The following is a 23,151-nucleotide window of genomic DNA, read 5'->3' on the forward strand; positions in this document are numbered from 1 at the left end:
GCTGTGCTTATTTGATCAAAAGTAAAAGCTGTAACATTGTAAAATATGTGACCCTGGACCACAAAACCAGTCTTAAGTCGCTGGGGTATGTTTGTAGCAATAGCCAAAAATACATTGCATGGGTCAAAATTATTGATTTTTCTTTTATGCCAAAAATCATTAGGAAATTAAGTAAAGATCATGTTCCATGAAGATTTTTTGTAAAATTCCTACTGTAAATGTATCAAAATGTAATTTTTGATTAGTAATATGCATTGTTAAGAACCTAATTTGGACAACTTTAAAGGTGATTTTCTCAGGATTTTGATTTTTTTGGCACCCTCAGATTCCAGATTTTCAAATAGATGTATCTCGGCCAAATATTGTCATATCCTAACAAACCATACACCAATAGAAAGCTTATTTACTTAGCTTTCATATTATATATATACATCTCAGTTTTGTAAAATTTAACCTTATGACTGGTTTTGTGGTCCAGGGTCACATATTATTATAATTTAAAATAAGTGTGTTCTATTTAAATACATTTCGAAATTTAATTTATTCCTGCAATGCAAAGCTGAATTTTCAGCAGCCATTACTCTAGTCTTAGTGTCACATGATCCTTCAGAAGTCATTATAATATACTGTCTGGCTGCTCAAGAAACAATTCACGTTATTATGAATGTTGAAAACAGTTGTGCTCCTTAATATTTGTGTAGAAACATGATACTTTGATGAATATAACATTTTAAAGAACAGCATTCATTTGAAATATTTTTTGACTGATTTCGACTGAAATAGTAAAAATCAGTGAAGCAATTTTGTAACGTTTTCTAAAAAAAAACAAAAAACAATAAAATAGAATTATACCAAACAAATTAATAAGGCTTTATTTTCAAGAATTTTATTAAGTTGGCTTGAGAACTCAGATTTACCATTTAAGCTTCTTTTAAGCAAAAAGTAACCAAACTCGGCTCAGACCTTCAGACTGGTTTTCTAACTGATCTGATTTATGGTTTTCGTAAACCAGACTATCAAAACCACCAAAAATCCCATAGACTTATATTGAGAGGGTGAAAACTTTTGAACAATGGACTTAAAGTCTATTTAAGCTGCCTATTGCTATAGCAAAGCTGGTTGGCTGCTTGGCAGGACGCCCAGGCTGGCTTTAAAGTGGTTTTGGACACCTTTTGGCTGGTCAAGCTGGAAGACTTACTGAATCTGCTGGTTTTAGCTTGTTGTTAACAGTTTTTAGCCGATTTTTGGATATTTTTGGCTAAATCAGCTGGTTTAACTGGTGGTTTTAAGCCGGTTTTTTTACCAAATCAGCTGGTTTTAGCCGATTTTAGCTGTTTTTCTTTCATGTTAAATCATGCTAGCATCACCTTATCTAACACCTGTCTGTCTATTAGTCTGGTTTTCTATCTTTGAAAACTATTAAACTAAAATGTATAATTATTTCTAACTTAAAACCTTCAAATGTAAAGCTATTAAAACTTCTTCAAACTTTCTGCCTAGGCTTTCTTAAACCAACTTAAAGCTTGTTTACAAACTTTACTCATCTAGTTCTTTTTAGGATTGTTTTCCTCATTGTGAAATCAGTTGTATAGACATGGTAAAAAATAATAATTTGAATACATAAAGAGATCCATGCTGAAAAAACAGCTAAACCCAGCCTAAGCTGGTTGGCTGGTCTTAGCTGGTTTAAGCTGAAAGTAGCTGGCCAAAAAACAGCCTGCTGACCAGCTAAGACCAGGCTGGTTTTAGCATTTTTTTTTTTTCAGCAGGGATGTATTCAAGTAATTGTAAGTGTAAACTGCAGTGTATTTTTAAATAAATTAAATAAGCGAAAAAGTCATATAATAAAGCCGCATTTTATCTGGAATCTAAAGGCATTCACAGCCATGCATGCTGAGATAATGTTAGCATTCAAATAAAGAAAGAATAACAAACTGAACAATGGCATGCTACTATATTCGGGCCCCATTTTAGAAGTAGCCTTAGCCCACCTATAAAGCAACAGTTCCTTGTAGTTCTGGTCACAGTCTCTCCCTGATGCGTTTGTGTTTTTTGCCTAGCTTACATCTACACTCACGTGCGCATGTGCTCGGCTGGCTGCCTCGCCGTCTCTCTAGTGACTGATGAGTGCGTAAGGCATTTCCTTCAGGGCTGTGAGCTTGGTTGCTGCAAAACGATCCTATGAGTGACAAACTAATGGGACAAGCCTGGAAGTGTGGAAGGGAGTAATACAAACTCGGGTTGGCACACTTAGACTAGACCGGCAGTCCTTTCAACTGTAACTAAAGTGATTTTAACCCTTTTGCGATAAGCCTTTGTAATCCCTTTCCACATCTGCAAATTACAGTATCATTCTGCGGGGTGTTCTGCTGTTGCAGAATATGCATTGTGTTTACAGTAGCTTAAAGGGATAGTTCACCCAAAAATTAAAATTCCAAGATTGATATTGGACCCCACTGACATCCCCACGAGACTTCAACAAAACATTAAAGAGATAGTTCACCAAAAAAAAGAGAAAATTCTGGTATTAATTATTCACCCTCATGTCGTTTCAAAACCCTAAGACTTTTGTTCATCTTCGGAACACAAATTAAGATACTTTTAATGAAACCAGAGAGCTTGCTAACCCTGCATAGACAGCAACACAACTGACCTACCTGATCTCATGACGACAACATACCTGTGGGAACTTTTTTCACAAGACTCGAAATACATACCAATAAGTACATTTCACTGCAGTTTCCAACAGAAATCAATACTAGAGGTGGTAAAACAGCGAGAACTTGTAATCATTTTCATACACAGTTATGATTACAGCTTCATATGCTTTGCTTTCCGGACATAACAAGCTTGTTCGGTAGCTCAGCCAGCACGGAATTGGACTTGGAATGTGGAATCCCTTGGGTGCGAATCCCGTGAAAAACATGACAACGAAACCATGATGAATATTATTTTAAAACATCACAGAGCATTATAGCACCACTCAACGGACACTTCAAGTCAGAACTGCGGTGACACGCACAAAACCAACGTCACATAAAACGTACATATGTACGTTCATCTGTTCCTAAAAAAAAAACATAAACACTGTTTTAGCACCACTCAGTGGACATTTCAGATCGAATATGTCACGAAACGTACATGGCGGTACGTATTTCCCACAGGTACATTTTCGTCATGAGATCAGGTTGCAACTGACACGTTCAAGGACCAGAAAGTTAGTAAGAACATTATTAAAATAGTCCATGTGACATTAGTGGTTCAACCGTAATATTTTGAAGATATAAGAAAATATTTGTGTGCAAAGAAAACTACTTTAAAACTACTTTATTGAAAATTTCTTCTCGGTTTTAATCAAAAATATCTGAATTTGTGTTCTGAAGATGAACAAAGGTCTTACGGGTTTGGAATGACATGAGGGAGAGTAATTAATGGCAATTTTCATTTTTGAGTGAACTATCCCTTTAAGAAATGTTTGTGTTCTAATGACAAAGGAAAGTTGTACATGTTTGAAATTGCATGAGCGAGAGCAAATAATGATAGGAGTTTCATTTTTTTGATAGTCATCCCTTTGAGAGCTTTATTTTTAAACTTTAAGGTATGGCAAATGAAAAATATAATATTACAGATAATGTTTTGTGTGTCCAAATGTGCAGCTCCCTAGGCTACAACTAAGAAATGCTTTTGAAAAGAAAATGTCTGCTTTAGAAATAAGAGAAGAACTCAATTGACCTGTTGTAATAAATTTGAGTGAATACTTATTCTTAGCAACTATTGAATGATGATATCGAATAGAGGTGAATTCCTTTGAATAACTCAGTGAAAAGCAGGCTGCCGCCAGTCTTCGCTTAATGAATTCCATCTGGTCTCTGTCCCAAAATCAGGGTTTGATCAGGCCATGGTCCCACTGGTTATACTATTGCCTCTACAATGCTGATGTCAAAATCAACATCTTCGGATACAAATGTATTTCCTGGCAGCACCGAGTGGCTTTTTTCTGCCTCTACCCTCAAGCGGAAACTCAGCATGGCTCGTGTTCTTGATGGTAATGGAGTGTCTCGAGATGGCAGGCAAACTCTCCTCAGGCCTCTAAACTCAATCCTTTTTAATCCCGGGTCTAATTGCTCGCTTTGCCAGCCAAAGTGAATTCAGCTGCTGGCTGTCTGTGAGACCAACAGTCCCTCTAGAGCACAATGTAATAACATCATAGATTTACAAAAATTAAAAATTTAAACAAAAGACAGCAATGTGGCAGCTCGCCTGTCAAAGAGGCCAGCGGCCTTCGTACTCCTGTTAAGACGAAAGAAAAAGAGACATCAAGAGAAGCGTGCCATCCGTCTCCTTCGCTGCTTTAGTGTGTGTGAAAGGAACAAATCCACTGTACTCTCTTTCCACCTTTACTCTTATATTGTATACATGTTATTCTAATATAGCACTGTATTGTCATGAGCAGATAAGGAGAGTATTTGAGTCAGACCCTTCCATTGTTGTCAAAATCTAGTTTTATTTTGCTGTGGTTTGTGGTTTATTTTTAAAGGATGAATATAGTTTTTGATTCGATTGTTTGGAAGTGTATGCAGGGGTGTATTCATTTTTATTCAGTGATTCTTTGCGTGCCATATTATGTTGAGAAAACAAAACTAAATTTGTATTTTTCAGAAGGAAATGCTTGCAAAGCAGCAACAGCATGGAACTAATCAGTACTGTCTAAACCCTGAAGACAATTAGCATTTTCGAGACATGGATTCCCTCGAGAATTTGCATTGTTGAGCTCTGAATTTTGTTTTAAAGTAAAATCTGCATACAATCACAACTTAAATGTGACCCTGGACCACAAAACCAGTCTTAAGTAGCATGGGTATATTTGTAGCAATAGCCAAAAATACATTGTATAGGTCAAAATGATACATTTTTCTTTTTTTGCCAAAAATCATTAGGATATTAAGTAAAGATCATGTTCCATAAAGATATTTTTGGTAAATGTCCTACTGTAAATATATCAAAACTTAATTTTTGATATGCATTATGCATTGCTAAGAACTTAATTTAGACAACTTTAAAGGCGATTTTCTCAATATTGTGATTTTTTGCACCCCCAGATTACAGTTTTTCAACTAGTTTTATCTCGGCCAAATATTTTCCTATCCAAACAAACCATACATCAATGGAAAGCTTATTTATTCAGCTTCAAAATATTATTACTGGTTTTGTGGTCCAGGTTCACAAATGTGAATTATGAGCTGCTGGTTTCTAAAAGGATAGTTCAAATCAAAGCACATGCCTATACTCTCCAAAATGGGCTAGATGACGAAGAATTGTTAAATAAAGTCTCATTGCTTCATAAAATTATGGTTAAACCACTGATGTCACATGGACTATTTTGTCTATGTTTTTGGTACCTTTCTGCACCCTTGCTGTCTATGGAGGGTCAGAAAGCTCTCAGATTTCATCAAAAATATCTTAATTTGTGTTCCAAAGACGAAGGTCTTACTGGTTTGGATGGACATAAGGTTGAGTGATGATTTTCATTTTTGGATGAACTACCCCTTTAACTCAAGCGATTCATTGAAAAGATTCGGCTCAAAAGAGCCGGTCGTTCACAAATCAAACATCGCTACAAAGACCAATCAGCCACACCTGAGGATGGATTAATTAAAACACTACCGGTGACGTAACTAAAGTCCTTCCCCATTTCACAAGTGCTAACGTTACATACTTTTGTTGAGAGCTGAAAATCTTTTCCTCATACTGACTTTGTCCTCTTTTCCTTCTTCTCCAAAGACTTTTAAAAAATGTCGTCAAATCTTTTCGTGTCACAGATGCTAAACCCTACAAGAGACGGAGAAATCGCATTATACTGACAATCAAAAGTTCAAAGAATAACACGGTGTTTCATGTGCGGACAGCTCTTATGTTTCCTTCGACAGCTCTCTTCGATGAAATTGATTGTCCTTTCCTTCAATGGGGACGTTGCAAGCGACCTTATTGTTTGTACAATCACGGCAAAGACAATACGTCTGGCGTGATGACTACGACAGGTAAGAGAAGGCATGCTAAGTTTTGGAGACTACATGCGCTGTGACAGATGCGTTGTTTACTTGCAGACCCTTTTAACTTAAACGTCTTTAACAAAAAATGGCAGGAAATGAGCGCGAATCAAAGTTGAGCTTCAATAATTATTAGAGTTTTAATAGTGTTACATCAAATAAAAGAACGGCTGAATAATATTTAACTGATTCTTATACTAACTCTGGAGGAATATTTCCAAAAAGGTTTTATGCCAATACATTTACAGTGCATTTTTATTACACTTACGTTTTGATAAAATTAGCTACAGAGTGTTTTCACAACGCGTCATTAATCGGCCATATTGGTGGCACTGAACGTAAACACAGAACTGACTGAAACTTGCATATTTTGCTGATTATTGCTGCTGAAAAGGGTCAATTATTGTTTTGGGCTGTACTAATGACAACATTTGCTTTTGTTCTTATCATTTCCGGTCAGGTAGGTAAGATATTAGGCTAATATCTTAATACTGCTCATAAGTATCTTTACCACCTATTAACTTTAGTTAGTTAAAATATTGCGCCCTTTCCTGCTTATAAGTCCTCCTCTATATGATTTAGTGATTTCAACACATTTTTACATGGTTTAGATGGCATAAATTAGCAGAATATCGTATTCAGTAGTACATTAGCCGTGCAATTAATGCTGTTATTTATATTTTCTCTTTGTTGTTTACTTAGCTAAATATTCTAAATTTACCAACACACATATCGAGTTGTTTGAATTCTGCCATTACAGCATAGACAAATAGCCGATGAAGGGGTGAAAAACATCTGCTGTGCGCTTCAAAACATAATTTTTGGGGTTTTATTTGTGAAACTTTTTCTCTGCTTTGCATTTAGATCTCGGAAATCCTGAAGTCACTTCTGCCAATGGAGCTTCTCACACCACTGAGGACAGTTATGCTTGCCTTGAGGAATTGGAGAGGATCAACAAAGAAATAGAGGCAGTAAAGTACGAGGTGGAGAAAGAACAAAAAAGATTGTCTCGGTATCAGACATCGCAGTCCCTCGCCCAGACAGATAGTGCAGGTCTTTGCTCTGATACATATTTGAGAACCACCAACAGTCAGGCTAAAGACCAGAATGGAAATCATTTGAAATACAAGAACTCAGCCAGTGGTCTTAAGTATGTGGTTGATCGTGCCAGACCCAAGACTGATTTGGAATATGACCCTTGTTCCAATTTCTCAGCCGACTTGCTTTCTAGCAGCTCAGTAGACTGTAAGCTAAAGTCAACCGATAAGGCAGATACTGAACATTGCTTGAAGAAAAACCGTACAAGAAAAAGCGCTCCACCTGTTTCCTGTCATTTTGATGACTCTGATGATGAAGGTACCTTGGTCATTGACATTCCACCTTCAGCAAAAGATCAGGGAAAACGCAGGAACAAACAGAAAGGCAAAAGTACACCACATTTACCTGAGGGGAAATGTGCAGTTAATAATGATCTTCTTCCAAATGACCAAACAAAACGAAGGCAGCGAAAGGAAACCTTGTCTTCTGATGGACATCCAAGTCATGAAATTAAAAATAGAGTGGGTGACCAAGAGAATAAAATGACCTCGGTGAAACCTGTGAGGATCCCACAAGAACAAGAGTCTTCTGAAGGGGAACTTGTCATTGATGTGTCACCTCTAGAAGATGAACGTAAGCTTTCAAAGCAGTGTGGAACTACAACTAAGGAGCTACCCAGATTATGCCCTATTAGCAGTGCCCCAGCTGAGGGTGGTAAAGAGGTTAATGAAGGACTCTTAAATAAACAGGTAACGACTGCAAAGCACTTAGTAAAAGAAACCAAGCTTACTCTGGTGGATCTAACAGAAGAACCTGTGGCTGAAGCGTACAACTCTACAGATCTCAATATGGAAGCATTTGTTACACAAAAAGAAGAAAAAGCTCACAACATGGAGGATGTCCTGGATGACATTTCTACATGTCTAGACAATTTGAAAAGTGAGAGTGAGAGAATCAAATGTAATCAAGATGTTCTTCCTGTAAGTTCTGTTTATGGAGATGAATATATTTCCTCACAGTCTCCTGCAGTTGTTGCACAACATGCAAGTTTTGTGGCAGAGCCACAAATTGACGTCTCAAGTTATACTCAAAAGTCAGACGTTATTTCTTCTAACAAGGTTTCCCAAGAGCAAGCACTTCAGCAGTACTTCCCTGTGGTCTCATCTCAGTCCTTTCCTTCATCCTTACCTAAGGTAGAAGAGCACAGATGTGCTCCACACTCTCAAAACCTGGCTGAACCATCTTGGCTAACTCTTCCAAAAAGTCCTGTTGAACCATTTGTTCAGAATACACCTGCTTATGTTTCAGGGATTGATCCTAGAACTGTTTCTGCACCAACAACTAGTCATATAAGAACAACTGTGGAGCAAAAATTACAGACATCGATTGCATCATTCCCTGTTTCCTGTGACATGCCTGTTCCTTCACAGACCTTTACATTTGCAGCAATCACAGCAAGCAATAATGAAGCCATTGTCATTGACTCCAGTTCTGATGAGGAGCTTAGGTACTCAGACCTAGATCTTTCAGAATCTGACCCAATGGAAGAGTGCTACAGAATCTTCATGGAAGCCAACCAAAATGAAGGTCCTGTGGTTCAGTGTGATGCACCTGTAAGTATTTGTCCATTATGTAATATTCATATATGTAGATCTTGTGTTGTGTGGCCACACTACTGTTAAAAATTTGGAGTATTTAATTAATTAATTTAGTTGGCCGTAATACAGTAGAAATAGTAATTATCTGAAATATTATTACAAGATAAATTATCTTCAATGTTTGAATACATTTAAAAAAATGTAAAAATATTAAAATTTTCAGCAGCCTTTACTCGTTTTTCAGTATCACTTGATCCTTTAGAAATAAATGTTGTTGTTTTTTAAAATGGTGAATGTACGCACCATGTATTTTATTTTTTTTAGGAGGAAGTATTAGAGACCCAGGAGACTGAGAAGTCCAATTCAACAGCTGTGCTGAAGAAAAGGGTGGCACATGTGGCAAAGTTTGAGGTATGACATGAAATGAAAACTACATATTGTATGCAAATTAGTACAAGTGGGAAAGTTATTTCTTAAAGGCAACCTCAGGTATTAAGACCTCTATTGCTTAATATAACGTAAATTATGTAGAGGAAACCAATAAAACCAATAAAAGATTAGTGTTTTGACCTGAAATGGTTGCACTTGGTGAGCTACTGCACCACCTGTTCTTATCTTTACCACAATGCAACTCTGAATGTAAATCTTCACTGCTTTCCTAGTGATAAGTAGAGGAGAAAAAAATGGGAAGATGCTTGTGGACGAATAAAACTTGCGTCTTTGTTCTCTCCACTTTAGCCCTGATGCCTTTGAGACTTTTAAGAGACCACAGCTACTAAAAGAGCTTACAAATGGCAAGAACAAGAAATGCTAAATGCCGTCCTGGCAGCATGTAAAAATGCAGACACTGGTCAGAACGCCGCAGCCGCTAAAGGAGTTTCTCAGCGCAGATTTCACTCGATATCCGGGGGCGATTACACCTTGTGGGAAAAAAATCAATGGTACAGCATTTGGTTTAAAGGTTGTATCAGCGATTTCTAGCCTAAAACATAAAGTGTCAATTTCAGCTGACCTTTCTTCACGATCCGCTCGCTGCTTGCCCCATAAATTGTCTGTGAAAAAAATGCGTCTCTCTGGTCAGCCTAGGGTCCGAGATATGCCAAAAAAACAATCGGCGCTATCAACTATTGCACAGATAAACAAACAGTGTTCCAACCAATCAGCGTCAGGGGTTTGGTGTTGTGGACTTTCCTACTGATGCAGGGATGTGAGGGAGGCGGAGCGAAAGTCCACAACACCAAACCCCTGACGCTGATTGGTTGGAACACTGTTTATCTGTGAAAAGGTTGGTAGTGCCGATTGTTTTTTTTGGCATATCTCGGACCCTAGGCTGACCAGAGAGATGCGGTTTTTTCACAGACAATTTATGGGGCAGGCAGCGAGCGGATTGTGATGAAAGGTCAGCTGAATTTGACACTTTATGTTTCAGGCTAGAAATCGCTGATACAACCTTTAAGCTGACATTTATATCCAACGCCACCTGTAAGCTCTGTCAGTAGCTGTGGTCATTCTATTTGTATTTTATTTGACAGTTGTGTAAAAATAGCAACAGGCAGCGCCAGTGCAACCGTTTTACATCAAAATAATGGCGCCTGATCATGGGTTTTCTACTACATATTTCAGTAATAGACATCCTTTTTGTTATATTAAGCCATATGGGATTCAAAAGGATTTTTTTTGTTCAACAAATTAATATTCCGTCATATTAATATCAATTTAATTCTGAGTATAACAACTGTTTTTATCTTTATTCAACAGCCAGCCAGTAAAGGCAAAGCACAGATTATCATCCCTCTTCGAGAGGGAGGCTCCCAGTTGACCATTCCCTCCAGAACTCAGTTGTGCCAAAGAAAAGCAGCCATTTTGACTGCTGCTGTGAAAGGATGTCAGTCCCAAGCCATAAGCAGTGCTCCAAAGAAAGTTTACACATCCAGTGTCATTCATACAAGTACAGTGCAAAACCGTAAGCATCACATACAGTTCTTATCTTATTGCATTGGCTAGTCATAATTTAGGAAACTGTGTCATTACTCCTGTTTTGTTTTTATTTATTTTTTTAAGCCTATGTTGGTATTATTCCGGTTGGTGGTACTCTACAGCTGGGGGCAAACTTGCACTTTATCGTACCTGAAGGAAATTGTGCTTTACCTCTGACGCTGATTCCAACCACAATGTCCATCCAACGGCCACTGCAGCCTCCTCCGTCTGTTCAGCTTTCACAAACTCTACATCCTCCACAACCAGCCAACTACACACCAGCTAAGGTTTACTTTACTACTAGTCTTTTTCTGTTTTTGTTTTTTTTTCTTTTTTCTTTTGAGACCTTTTTCTACAAGCCAGGTTTTGTATATTGTACCATGAATTTTGTAGTATGTTTTGTGGTTAAAGGAGACGTTCACTTCCAGAACAAAGATTTACAGAATTTACTCACCCCCTTGTCATCCAAGATGTTCATGTCTTTCCTTCTTCAGTCTTAAAGAAATAGTTTTTTGAGGAAAACATTTCAGGATTTCTCTCTATATAGTGGACTTCTATGGTTCTTTGGAAGTTTGAATTTCCAAAATGCAGTTTAAATGCAGCTTCAAAGGCCTCTAAACAATCTCAGCCGTTTAGAGCCGTTAAGCTGCATTTAAACTGCATTTTGGGAGTTTAAACTCATGGCCACCATAGAAGTCCACTATATGGAGAGAAATCCTGAAATGTTTTCCTCAAAAAACAATTTCTTTACGACTGAAGAAAGAAAGACGTGAACATCTTGCATGACAAGGGGGTGAGTAAATTATCTGTAAATTTGTGTTCTGGAAGTGGACTTCGCCTTTAAGATATGACAATTGTTATGTATTGTATAGGCCATGGGTGTAAAACGAAAAGCAAAAGTACGTCATGAGGTTGGGGCAAAGGTGCCACATGATGTTCGCCAACGTTACGTGAACCTCTTTGTCGAGGAGTTCCTGAAATCCTCTATGACAGTGCAAGATGCGTTTGAGAAGGTCTGTGTGGAAGATTATTTAATGCACTGATAATATTTTCTAATGTGTGTTTTTCCAATACATCTACTGTGTTTCAATGCTCTAGGCTCTTGCAGAAGAAAAAAACGTTTATGACCGCAGTATCAATAAGCTCAAGTATCTAAGCATAGCCGTCAATGCACTCAAGAGGCTTAAAAACCAAAACATCTTGCCTGCCAAAGGTACGTTTGTTATATTTATGCATGTGCTTTTGTTCAAATTACTGCAGCCACTTTTGTTTACTGCACTGTACACTCCTATCAGGTCACCCTCCTTATATGTACTTACAGCTCCCAGTGAGAGAGATCAGCATGTGTCTAGAGGCAATGTACCACTAAATACTCAAGCACTTCAGGGACCCGGTAAGAGCCGGCTCTCATTTCAGGGTCAAACTAGAGTGCTCACCTCTGTCGCTATAATTCTTTTTTTTTTTCTTAATTTATTTAGAGGGAGTTTATTAAAATGCACAGTAGGCAGTACTCTATTTTCATATTGTGCTGTTTATATGTAGTAGTAATTAAAAATAATAGGTTTTACATTTTCTTAACCTCTGCTAAGGTGGTGTAGGGAGTTGGTGTGTATTGATTTATTTACTTAACATGTAAGTCAACACATTGAGATTATATCTATCTGTATCTGTCTATATGTATATACACACTGCGGTCCAAAGTTTGGGATCAGTAAGATTTTTAAGGTGTTTTATTATGCTAATGCTTATCAAGGCTGCATTTATTTATTATTTATATACAGACAAAGTAATATTGTGAAACAATGGTTTTCTCTTTTAATATACTTTTAAAAATATAATTTATTGTTGAATTTTCAACATCATTATTTCAGTCTTCAGTGTCACATGATCCTTCAGAAATCATTCTGAAATGCTAATTGATTATCATTGTTGGAAACCGTTGTGCTGCTTAATATTTTTTGGAACCTGTGATATTTTTTTTCATGCATAAAGTTTAAAAGTACAGCATTTACTTTATATAGACATTTTCTAACAATATAAGTTCTTACTATGACTTTATATCAATTTAACACCATCCTTGCTGAATAAAAGTATTAATTCCTATGAAAAAAAAGATGGTATTGTATATTGTAAAATATACAATTATTTTTTTTAAATAAATGCTGTTCTTTTAAATGTTTATTCATACAAGTCACGGGTTCCAATTCCAAATTCCCCAAAAATTCTGATTCCAATGTTTTCAACATTCTAATATGCTAATTTATTATCAATGATTTCTGAAGAATCATGTGACACTGAAGACTGGAGTAATGACTGAAGAAAATTCAGCTTTGCATCAAGAAATAAATTATATTTTAAAGTATATAAAAATAGAAAACCATTATTTTAAAATGCTATAATATTACTGGTTTTTTTTTTTTCTGTATTTTTAATCAAATAAATGCAGCCTTTTCGAGCATATGAAACTTCTTTAAAATAAAAAATAAATCTTTGAAAAACTTTAAAAACTAATCCCAGACTTTTGAACAGCAGTGTATATGCTACCATTCAAAAGTTTTTTTACTTACTAATTTCTATTAAAAAAAAAAAAACACAACATTAGTGTATATTGTTAAAAAATATTTCTATTTTAAAATTATTTTTTAAAAAAAGTTCCACAGGTTACAAAAATATATTAAGCAGCACAATTGTTTCCAACATTGATTTTTTTAAAAACAAAGCATATTTGAATGATTTCTGAAGGATCATGTGACACTGAAAACTGGAGTAATGACTGAAGAAAATTCAATGGGCTCTAAACAATCTCAGCCGTGAAAGAAGGGTCTTATCTAGCGAAACAATAAGTTAATTTCTGAAAAAAATTACAATTTATATACTTTTTAACTTTACATCACAGAAATAAATTATATTTTGAAGTATATTAAAATAGAAAACCATTATTTTAAATTGCAATAATAATACAGTTTCTAAACAGCGCATACGCTAACATTTGAAAATGTTAAAAATATTTTCTACTTATTGAAAGAAGTATCTTATGGTAAAGGCTGCATTATTTAAACAATGCAGTGAAAAGGGTAAGATTGTAAAATATTACAACTTAAAATAACCATGTTCTATTCTACGAATGGCTAAGCTGAATTGCGTTGCTTCTCAGGCATTGCTTTAGTCTTAAGTGTCACATAATACTTCAGAAATTATTTTTTAAATTTGCTGCTCATGTAGCATTTTTTTTTTTTATTGAATAATTTTATTTGATTTTGTTTTAGCCAGATTCATTTTAAGATTCTTTTGATTAATAGAATTTTTTTGTTACGTCTTTAAAACATTTTAAAACTTTTTTCAATTAAGTCTATTGCTATTAATTCTTATATGATGTGCTTTATTGATTTGTTGTTGTGTGTTTTTTTTTTTTTTGTTTTTTTTTATCTTCTTACACGTGCCATTGCAGATATGTGACTCTGAACCACAAAACCAGTCTTGGGTAGCACGGGTATATATACGGGTATACAGCCAACAATAGATTGTCAGTTTTCGTTTTTTCTTTTATGCCAAAAATCATTAGGACATTAAGTGAAGATCATGTTCCATTAAGATATTTTATAAATTTCCTACTGTAAACATATCAACTTAAATTTTGATTGGTAATATGCATTGCTAAGAAATTAATTTAGGCAACTTTAAAAGCGATTTTTCTGCACTCTCAGATTCCAGATTTTCCAATAGTTGTATCTCGGCCTATCCTAACAAACCATACATCAATGGAAAGCTTGTTTATTCAGTTTTCAGATGTATAAATCTCTATTTTTAAAAAAGTTACCTTGATGACTGGTTTTGTGGTCCAGGCTCACATAGTTATTTAGATTTAGTGTACATGAATGTAAGTGTGTTGTTTTATTGATGCAGGTGATTTGACTCTTTATGAGCAACTCAAGGAACATGTTCTATCTGAGGACATGTTGCGAGTAAACAACTTCCCTCGTAAACACAAGGATAAATCTGATTTTGCTTTCCAGTATGGAGATACAAAGAAGGGCATAAGTGACCGTGAGTTTCTTGATTCATACTCAAACCTAACTTGTTAGGCTTTCATTTTATGGTTACAGTAATATTTGAATGCAAAGCGATATTTAACTAATAATTAGGAATATAATGGTAACAGCTTTGAAGAGAATCTGCTGTCGATGTGGAGCGACGTTTTCTGTTGACAAAAGTGGAAAGCACACCCGCAGAGAGGAGTGTAACTACCACTACGGAAAAGTCATAGAGAATCGAGGTAAGAACAGCTTAGAATGTCTCTAAAACTGAAAATTTCTAGCATTATCTATTATCTACTGTGTTTGTGCTCTCTCATAGTGCCAGGAGGTGTTGAGACACGCTACAGTTGTTGTGAGAATGCAGTTGGGTCGCCTGGATGCCAAGTGTTCAATGTATTATGATTTGAGTTCTACTCATGCTAACACATTGTTAAAGGGGCTGAAAACATTTTAACATGCTTTGTCTCCACTCCTGTTTGCCATGATCTTTCCTTGAACTGGTTTTTCAATAGTGATTTTGTTCCAATTTTACCAAGCCTTTAACTTTAATGATCCTTTTTCAGTGACTACAGTTAAAATAGTATTTTCTAATGCACGTTTACAGCTTCATGTCCATGACGCAGTAAGTCTTCAGGGCTTTGTGAACAGTCTTCCTCAATCTTCCAAAACATGTCCAGGAGTCTTTGCAGTTGACACACAAACAGTAAGACTTATGTTAATCATGATTAAGATAAAAACGAACCTTGAAAGTACGTCAATGTGATATTTTATTGGTTTAAATTTGTGTTTTACCAGTGTTACACGACTCAAGGTCTGGAACTAGCAAGAGTCACTGTGGTCAACAGCAGTTTGCAAGTTGTCTTTGACTCCTTTGTCAAGCCTGATAATGATGTTATTGACTATAATACCAGGTGGGATGTTTTCATTTAATATTTGAATAAGTTTCAGTAGAGCAAACTTGTTAAATGTTAAAAATCACAACTTTTTTTCCTGCTCAGGTTCTCTGGCATCAGTGAGGATGATGTGAAGGGTACCAGCTCATCTTTGCGTGATGTACAAACAGCGCTTTTGAGCTTTATTAACGCAGACACTATTCTGATTGGCCATGGCTTGGAGAATGACTTGACTTCTCTCAAAGTGAGTTCCAACGGAATGCTCTCAAGGCTGAAATTAGCTGAAATTCTGATGCGAACCTTGTCAGCTTGGCATTGGCCTTTAGACTAAAGTTTGGTTTTGATTAGAAGTTTTTAAGAATTGCCATTTGGTTGTTTTGCCGTCTTTAGATTATTCACAGCGCTGTGATTGACACCTCTGTGGTGTTTCCTCATCGTCTGGGTCTGCCACACAAAAGAGAACTTAACAGTCTGACTGCAGACTATCTCCGGAGAATTATCCAAGAGAGCGGTATGTTAGCCCGTTAATCGCATTCGTAAGAAATGACCATGAACAAACCTCACTGAAACGGCTTTAGATTTTTTTTTTCTTCTCATTGCACATTTTCCATACACTCAGAGGTAAAGTAAGGGCAGTGTACACAGGCATCGTTCAGATGTGTGTAACTCTTCCATGAAATTGCTGTCGGAGTAATTGAGTCAGTAGTGAAGGGAAACAGGTCTATTGAGTACACTTACCACCATGACTTGCATACACTAAACAGCTCTTGCTTGTTTCTAAAAAAGAAAACAAACAAAAAACACATTTTTCATTTGCCACAGTGGCGGGTCATGACACACGTGAGGATGCCACGGCATGCATGGAGCTCATGCTTTGGAGGGTGAAAGAAGACTCCAAAGTGAAAAGATGGTGACCTTCAATAAAGTTTATTAATTTTTCTTGGTTCATTCAAGGGATGAATCAGTGTATTTGGTATTTTCTTGCATACAAATCTGTGTGGAGTTTTGGGTATTTAGTGGTTATTTTTGTTTATTATAAATAGGTGCATGATATTTGTCATAACTTTTTTGGTTGGTTTTACACTATTGATTGTATGTTTATAATTTTTGTGTGGGCTTATAATGCACTGTGGGAATAAATCATCTAATAAATTCTGGAAAAAGGGAATGAAATAAAAAGGCATTAACAAGAAATATCTCCATCGTTATTTCTTCAGTCATGTCACATCCACAAGTGTTGAATGGCATTCAGGTGTTTGTGCAATCATGTGTAATGAGCTAATAAGAGTCTGCTGCTTAGCACCACATATATTAAATCTTGTTCATTAAAATAACGAGGGTAAATGTGACTTTTACTACTTTTCTTTATCTGTGGAGGGGTTTTCTTTAAATGTTTAATTATTTATCATGGAGGCCCTTTCCTGCTACTGAATAAAAAATAAACAAGATAAGTTTTTATCTCACAATTAGTCCTTTTTCCTCTCACAATTGCTAGTTTACAGCTCTGATTCTCACTTTTTTTTTTCCTCTCAGATTTGTAAGATAGGGTTTATAAACTTACAGTTCTGAGGGGAAAAAGACTCAGTGCTCAGAATTGTGAGTTTACATCTTACAATCCTGACTTAACTTGCAATTGTGTGTTATAAAGTCAGAATTGCGAGATATACCCCTGGTTTCACAGACAAGGCTTCGCCTAATCTTAGGCGTAGACTAAAATGTAAGTCTGAGCTGTTGCAACTGAAAGAAACTTGCACTGACTGATCTTAAAATGTATCAATGCCTTTGTTTTGTCTCAAGATGCACACCAGTAATGTTTATTTTTTAGCGTGGTTGTAAAAGATTACTTAAATATCCTAATTTAACTATCGGCTACTCCTGGCTTAGCCTAAGCCCTGTCTGTAAAACCGGGCCTTAAACTCTTATTTCAGTTTAAATCTCACAATCCCCCCCCCCCCCCCCTCGCAATTGTGTTTATAGCACACCATACTGATCTCATTTTGTGCAAAGCCATTTCCTACACTGTGGTGCTTTCGGTATCCAGACCAGCCCAACATAGCAACTTATGTGTATGTATGAAATTAAACTTAATTAAAAATAAATAAATAAATCATGGATGTGATTTGTAAGGTTAATTATGGAAGCCCATTTGATGCCACTGAATGTAATATGTACAAGTGATATTGAGACTTTTTTTTTTTTTTTTACAGAATTTCGAGATGTAAACTCACAATTGGGAGTTTTTTTCTCGCAATTGCAAATTTGTATCTCGCAATTTACTTTTTACTTTTCAATTTACCTATATCTAGCAATTCTGACTTTTTTCTAAAAATTTTGAAATATAAACACAATTCAGATTTTTTTCTCAGAATAGGTAATGCAAACTCACAATTGCAAGAAATATAGTCAGAATTGTGAGATAAACACTCACAATTTTGACTTTTTTTCTTGCAAGTGCGAGTTTGTATCTCACAATTCTAAGTTTTTCTCAGAAAAGGTGATATAAACTCACAATTGTGAGGAAATAAAGTCAGAATTGCAAGAGAAAAACTCGTAGTTTGTATCTCGCAATTCTGACTTTTTTCTCTCAATTGCAAGTTTGGGGCCTATATCTCGCAATTCTGGATTTTTTCTCAGAATTGTGTAACTCACAAGTGCGAGTTATAAAGTTCAGTTTTGCGGGGAAAATAAGACAATTTCACACTTTATTTCTCAGAATGGTGACTTTATTTCTCAGAATTGCAATATATAAACTTTATAGCATGCAATTCTGAGGAAAAAATCTCAGAATTGTGAGACAAAAACTCACAATTTTTTATTTAGTCAGTGGCAGAAACGGGCTTCCATAGTCAATTGATCCTGGAAAAAAAAAAGTCACACTTGTACTCCTAGAAGTCAATCTATAATCTGCCCAGTGTCTTCTTTAAAAAGAGACCAAACTTAAGTCTGTGCTCCAAAGCATTGAAGATTTATGACAGTTTAAGTTGGAAATTTCATTTTCAAGTCAATGCTCCAAAGCATTTTGATTATAAATGTTTGTTTTTATTGTTTCAGATCATTTGCCAGCTGTAATCACAATTTAGTAGTTAACCTAATTCGTAATGCCAATAATAGTCATTTCAATCCTGAAGGCCTTCTAGATCTGGCCTTAGTCTCCATATCCTGACCGTTCAGAGTCTGACCCAAAATCAGATTCCCTGTAATTCATTCTAAAGGGACTGAATCCTGAAAAGAACTGAATCCGGGACAAGGCTACTGCTCTGAATTGACTTTTAAATGGCTCCTGGTGGAGTTTTACCTGCTGCTTGACTCTTTCCACTCTTTTGACAGGTGTTTGAGGGCCGTGGATGCAGTGAAAAGCCAGTGTGAGGGCTGGTGAAACAGTGGGCTGACATGCCCGGGAGCAGTGCCAGGGCGCTGTTGGTGCTGCCCGTTTGGGCTCATGCTGTACAAGCTGTGTGAGCGTGGCCCAACTGGCTGCTGGGAATGCCTCAGCGACAACCCTGGACTACTGTACCAGCATCCAGACGAACACACTGCTCTTGGCACACAGAGAAAGAAACCAGATGCTCCCCCTTCCAGCTGGGAATGTAGGAAAATCTGTTTGCAGGGAGATTAATGATTAGTTTACAGAATATTTCCAAAGACATAAAGTCAATATAATATCTGTGTGATTATATGTACATGCAGCAAAAAATATGTTGCATGTAACTTTTCTATCTATCTACAGTCAAGCCCAAAATTATTCATACCCCTGGCAAATTCTGACTTCAAGGTACTTTTATTCAGCCAGCAAGTTTTTTTTATTAGAAATGACACAGACGTCTCCCAGAAGATAATAAGACGAGGTACAAGAGGCAGAATTGTTGAAAAAATTATTACTATGTAATTATTATTTACATTTGAACAAAAAGTGGCATGTCCAAAATTATTCATACCCTTCTCAATAATCAATAGAAAAGCCTTTATTGGCTATTACAGCAATCAAACGCTTCCTATAATTGCTGACCAGCAGAATGCGCAGCCGCAGGTCCTCAGTAAACTCCTTTGTCTTAGCCATGACTGTCCACAAACCAACAGCAGAGAGCTTCTGTTTTCCACCTGTTGAGTTGATTAAAACAGCTGTTCCCAATGAATCAGGGTAATTAGGATGCTTTAGAACAGGTTGGACTATTTGAAATGGTATGGAACTTTGGATTTTCCCATAGACTGTGTCAGTTTGCAAAGGGTATGAATAATTTTAGACAAGCCATTTTTTTGTTCAAATGTAAATAAAAGCTGAGAAATATTTTTTTCCACAATGATGCCTCTTGTAAATCGTCTTATTATCTTTTGGGAGAAGCCTGTGTCTTTTCCGGTAAAAAAACAAAACAAAACAAAAACTTGCTGGTTAAATAAAATTAACTTTAAGTCAGAATTTGCCAGGGGTATGAATAACTTCGGGCTTGACTGTATCTATCTATCTATGTATGTGTGGGTGTATAAAAAATTATTTCGTAGTTGACACAACTTGCAGTTTCTGAATTAGTTCATTCAACTTACTATTTTAAGTTTTCACTGTCTGAACTAGAGTATTTGCCCCCTCAACTTAAAAAAACGTGTCTGTGTTTAATCAGTTCAACAGCAATATCACGTTCTGAACAACACTTAGAGAACTCGTGAAGACCGCATTGCAGAGAAGACGTTCGTCAGCCATCTTGATGAGTTTCTCCACAAAGATTGGAAATCTCAATCTACGAATTTGGTAACAAATATTTGCATTTAACGGTTTAATACGTGTAAAACGTATGTGGTCTAAGAAAAGTATAGATGATTGTACGTGTGCTATGTAACATATGTATATTATTTTATATATAAAATGGAAAATGCACTGGTGATTTTATTGACATTTTTTGTGATCAACACAATAAAATAAAGTTAGGGTGACCATATTTTATTTTAGTTTTTAAAAATGAGGAGGGTGGGGGGGGGGGTATCTACCACAGTTTTATCACAGGTAGAATGCAAAATGTTTCAATACAAGCTTTTCAGTCAAATGGAATTTATGCAATATTTCAAACTTTTAACCCACGGGAGAAAATCACCCGCCACAACAGTTTAAAATCAGCCCAGTTCCGTGAAAAAAAAAAAAAAAAATGCAGATTTGGCAACCCTAAATCCAACACGTGCTGTGCTGCATCCAACGCGATTTAAATACTCCGAACATTCATAGCGACTTTGTGATGTGACGAAAATTATATTTAATATTAGAATGTTTGCGGGAGTGGGATTAAGAAAACAGTCCCGCACAAGGCTTTAATACAAAAACGCACACAATGAATGGCGACTGTAGAAAGAAAAAGCCGAATCCCGGACGTTTTGGGCGATTAGGAATCCTGGCCAGACGCATTTTCAGTCCAAAAGAGTCCAAAAAGACGACATGTCCAGGGAAAAGAGGACGTATGGTCACCATAATAAAGTCCAAACATCAAAATGCAGGTGAAGCATCTGAAATCAGTAGCCTATGGTACAATTGTGTTCTTTTCTTTAAAATACATTGTATGCCAGTGTTTCCTTATGTGGCTTTTAACCAGAACTAAATTTGCGTTTCAAAAGATATTTAAAATATGTTAGGATGTTAAATATTTTTGAAAGTTTCCATTACCTAATGTATCAGGCTAAAAAGCATTTTACAGTGGCATAGCAGATATTAAGATTGTATCTTTTCCTTCAATTTGTTTGACCAGGTCTTCCCTCAAAACAGAATTAATGACTTGTTACTCAGTGTCTTAATTGTAAGACAAATGACCATGTGATACAATGCTAATTGATTGAAGACAGAAATTCAGTTTGGCTAATTGAATGGCTCAGGAAAAATCATTCAATCTAAAGTGTGTTGCGATCCTTGAAAACTCACTGAAGGTTAATTAGTTTTACCTTAGAATCAATAAAATAAAGTAGAAAGAAAAACCAACCGTATAACCTTTTGGTTATGTTCCTATTCACATGGTGCAACTCCAAAAATTTTAGATTTTATTTATTTTGGGTGATGTGATTCAGCGTTCTGTATGAGAGAATGTTTCAAACTTGATATTTGCAAAATCCTTGACTGTTAACTTTTAGCACAAAGCAACAAAAAACAAGCCAAAATGATTTCTTTCCAATATACAGGCCATTCGCCCCCAAACCAGACACTGAAACATCAGAAAATTGGTAGCAATTTCAAGCATTCCTTATTTGCTTTCAACCCAACTGCTAGCATGCAGTCTGCTGAGTGCATAAGAGATAAACCAGTGTCACAAAGTTAATTGCATTACTTAAAACTGTTGGCCTGGCGTTATCAGCTGGATGAACACATTTATGATGGATGTCGTCTTTGGACGTAATTCCAACATGGTGTGATAGTAATATAATAATGCTTCTTTGATTCTCACTAAAGTAAATATGCAGATTTCCACCACATTCAAATAAAGACATGTCATTTTGCTATCATTATAATGTTGAATAATTAGAGACAGTAGTAAAAAATAAATTCAAATCATTAGTGTGCACTTTCAGGATCATAAATAGCATTTAAGAAAAATGAAAAAGGTGCTGCTGCCACCTATTGTTCTATTATTGCACCCAGTTCCAAAATAATTACATTTCCTGCAAAAAAAGTGCAATATTGACATTGTAATGCTTTTTTGCTTTTGAAATTTTATGCTCTGGATGGTACTGTCAGTAAGGAGTCATTTGAATTTTTTGATGGGCTTTTTGCTTTTAATGACAGAATCACCGAGACCAGAAAGAAAAGTTGAGGAACAAAGAGGGGAAACAAGAACAACATGAAGTCTCCAAAACTGCATCCGTAAGAGGACAACTCCTTACATCAGGAGCATGTGCACTGTTCACTTTGTTATAAGGTATGACACTTACACATTCACAAACTGTTAGGAAGCCATTCTTTTTACTAGATATTTTGTTATGAAGATAACAAATAGATAACCTCCACTATTGGAAAAAGTGTAATGGTCAACATGAATTTTCTTTTTATTACTTTGAATTATTATTTATTTAGAAATCACTTATGTGGTACATCAAATTGAATCAGACTGTTGATAACAGACAAGTAAAGATTGCTTCAGGAAACATTACCATACAATATAACATTCAAAGAAAGAAGAATAATTATCTTCCTTTTTGCCCTGAAAGTAAATTCAAGATCTATATTTAGGGATGTATTATTGTGTATAAATATGTATTATTAATATAAAATATATTTATTTATTTATTTTTTTGTTCTTTCTTTCTTTCTTTCTTTTTTCCTTTCTTTTATTTTTAAGGACATAATTAATGACTCCATTTCTGGTAAAAATAGGTTACAAGATTGCATGCCTTATAAGCCAATCAAATTATAGCCTGTCATTAAATCACTTTTTGAGTTGTATAGGGTTGTTTGAACATTCAAATAAAATATAAATGAGCAGTGGCATAAACAGAATATGTCCTATTGCTAAATTGGTTCAGACCTCTCTAATAAACCAGCAATATTTTCATGTTTTCATCATAAACTCTGAAATTAATATTTAATGGAAAACGCATTGAA

At 35.8% G+C, this 23,151-nt stretch overlaps 1 protein-coding gene across 1 annotated transcript; it reads left to right on the forward strand.

Annotated features, from left to right (window-relative positions):
• Positions 1-5,911: 5,911 nt before the first annotated feature.
• Positions 5,912-16,714, forward strand: LOC141336877 (uncharacterized). Its single transcript, XM_073842598.1, has 16 exons — positions 5,912-6,038; positions 6,912-8,702; positions 9,021-9,094; positions 10,442-10,646; positions 10,745-10,947; positions 11,533-11,673; positions 11,759-11,873; positions 11,982-12,053; positions 14,564-14,704; positions 14,820-14,933; positions 15,014-15,087; positions 15,299-15,397; positions 15,490-15,605; positions 15,693-15,831; positions 15,978-16,098; positions 16,410-16,714. Exons 1-16 carry the CDS (start codon positions 5,912-5,914, stop codon positions 16,499-16,501), a joined length of 3,624 nt encoding a protein of 1,207 aa, XP_073698699.1. The 3' UTR covers positions 16,502-16,714.
• Positions 16,715-23,151: the final 6,437 nt, after the last annotated feature.

This window comes from Garra rufa, chromosome 6 (genome assembly GCF_049309525.1).
Source record: "Garra rufa chromosome 6, GarRuf1.0, whole genome shotgun sequence".
In the NCBI taxonomy this organism is placed as follows: domain Eukaryota; kingdom Metazoa; phylum Chordata; class Actinopteri; order Cypriniformes; family Cyprinidae; genus Garra; species Garra rufa.

Bases quoted from the DNA above. Each gene is read 5' to 3' on its own strand.
- LOC141336877 (XM_073842598.1), top strand. From the start codon at position 5,912: ATGTTTCCTTCGACAGCTCTCTTCGATGAAATTGATTGTCCTTTCCTT. The intron at 14,934-15,013 runs GTAAGAACAGCT...GCTCTCTCATAG, and splicing joins AAAAGTCATAGAGAATCGAG to TGCCAGGAGGTGTTGAGACA. The intron at 16,099-16,409 runs GTATGTTAGCCC...CATTTGCCACAG, and splicing joins GAGAATTATCCAAGAGAGCG to TGGCGGGTCATGACACACGT.